Source organism: Atta cephalotes (genome assembly GCF_000143395.1).
Source record: "Atta cephalotes unplaced genomic scaffold scaffold00028, whole genome shotgun sequence".
NCBI lineage: Eukaryota > Metazoa > Arthropoda > Insecta > Hymenoptera > Formicidae > Atta > Atta cephalotes.
In genome coordinates this window covers 586,096-587,410 of record NW_012130092.1, presented here as the reverse complement: position 1 = coordinate 587,410, position 1,315 = coordinate 586,096, and the positions used below count along the sequence as shown (strand labels likewise).

Sequence of the window (1,315 nt, the reverse complement as noted above, 5' to 3'; positions counted from 1 at the left end):
GAGAGAGAGAGAGAGAGCGAGAGAACTTTATATGAAATAAAAGCTTTCAAGCGCACGCGATCAATTAAATCTCTTCCTTTTATAGTGGAATTCTCAATTAAATGGCAAACAGAACATCTGTTTTTAAATAAATTTTCACTAGTTCCTTTAACTTTATCTCTTTTTAATTTAAATATGCCACATCTTTTATTGTTTCATAATCAATAAGTAAATAATCAATAAGTAAAATATATAGAAAATAACATAAAATAAAGTGCACGCGCAGCAATACCAAATAAATTTATATTATTCAGATATATAAATATCTTTATCAATTATAAACTTCATTGTCTTGTTATTGCTTAATTGATGTTTATTCGAATATGTTTTTTATGACAATGCTTTGAGAACATATTTAATTGTAATCGTATACATTAATTAATATGCTTTATTTCTGCATTCTCGGTATTTTATATATACTTATATATTTATGTTGAGGTACGTTATTATTTTCTTTATGCTCATTTTCAAATTGAAGACTTTAATTGAAGACTTCTTTTCCTTAAATGACTATCATAGAAACACTGTGAATGAATCAATCTATTTTTTGTCTTTATTTATTTCTTTCTTTTCCAATTATAACAGATTTTATAATATTTACATAAATTAGCTAAATCAAAATTTCAATTCAATTTTTAGTTTATTTACAATTTGATTAATAACACAGGTAATTCACAGCAACGAAGATGCAATGTGGATGACAAAAAAAGCAGATATACTTTTTTGTCCAACTGGTGATGGCCATCCTGATGTAATTCGCATACGGAATGCTCACCGACACGATATCGAGACTGTTCTTCCTTTTTTAGTTTTTACACCGCTTTGGTTAAATGTCGAAACGTGTAATTTGACAGTGAGAATTTTAATACCGGGCTTTGCACTAGCCAGTATATTGTACACCTTGGTACATATGCAGCTTTTGCAATTGTCTGTTCTTTGGAAACTTTCCTTATTTATAACATTGTATTGCATTTTGACTTTTATATGCACAATAGCTGCTGTTAAATACTCTATTTTTATCATAGGTGTTTAATTAAAAACATAAAAATGAATGAAAACTGTGACACTGTTATATTGTAAATCATTTTTGCAGAAAAATAAACGCATCTAAGTAATCTAAGAGTCTCCTTTATTTGCGTGTATCCCACGTAAGAACATGTAAGAACATAAAAAATTATTATATTTTCTAAATTCTATTTACAGCATAAAAGATTTAACAAAAGATATAGAATAATTCGGCAGAAGTTCTACACGAGAAATGTAAGAAACTATGATA

General features: G+C 27.3%; 1 protein-coding gene across 1 annotated transcript in view; it reads left to right on the top strand.

Annotated features, from left to right (window-relative positions):
- LOC105620629 (prostaglandin E synthase-like) overlaps positions 1-1,072 on the top strand; it is a 5,027-nt gene extending 3,955 nt beyond the window's left edge. Inside the window, exon 2 of the mRNA XM_012202118.1 lies at positions 707-1,072. Coding sequence (XP_012057508.1) covers positions 707-1,072 — 366 coding nt within the window. The remainder of the gene's footprint in view (positions 1-706) is intronic.
- The last annotated feature ends 243 nt before the right edge of the window (positions 1,073-1,315 follow it).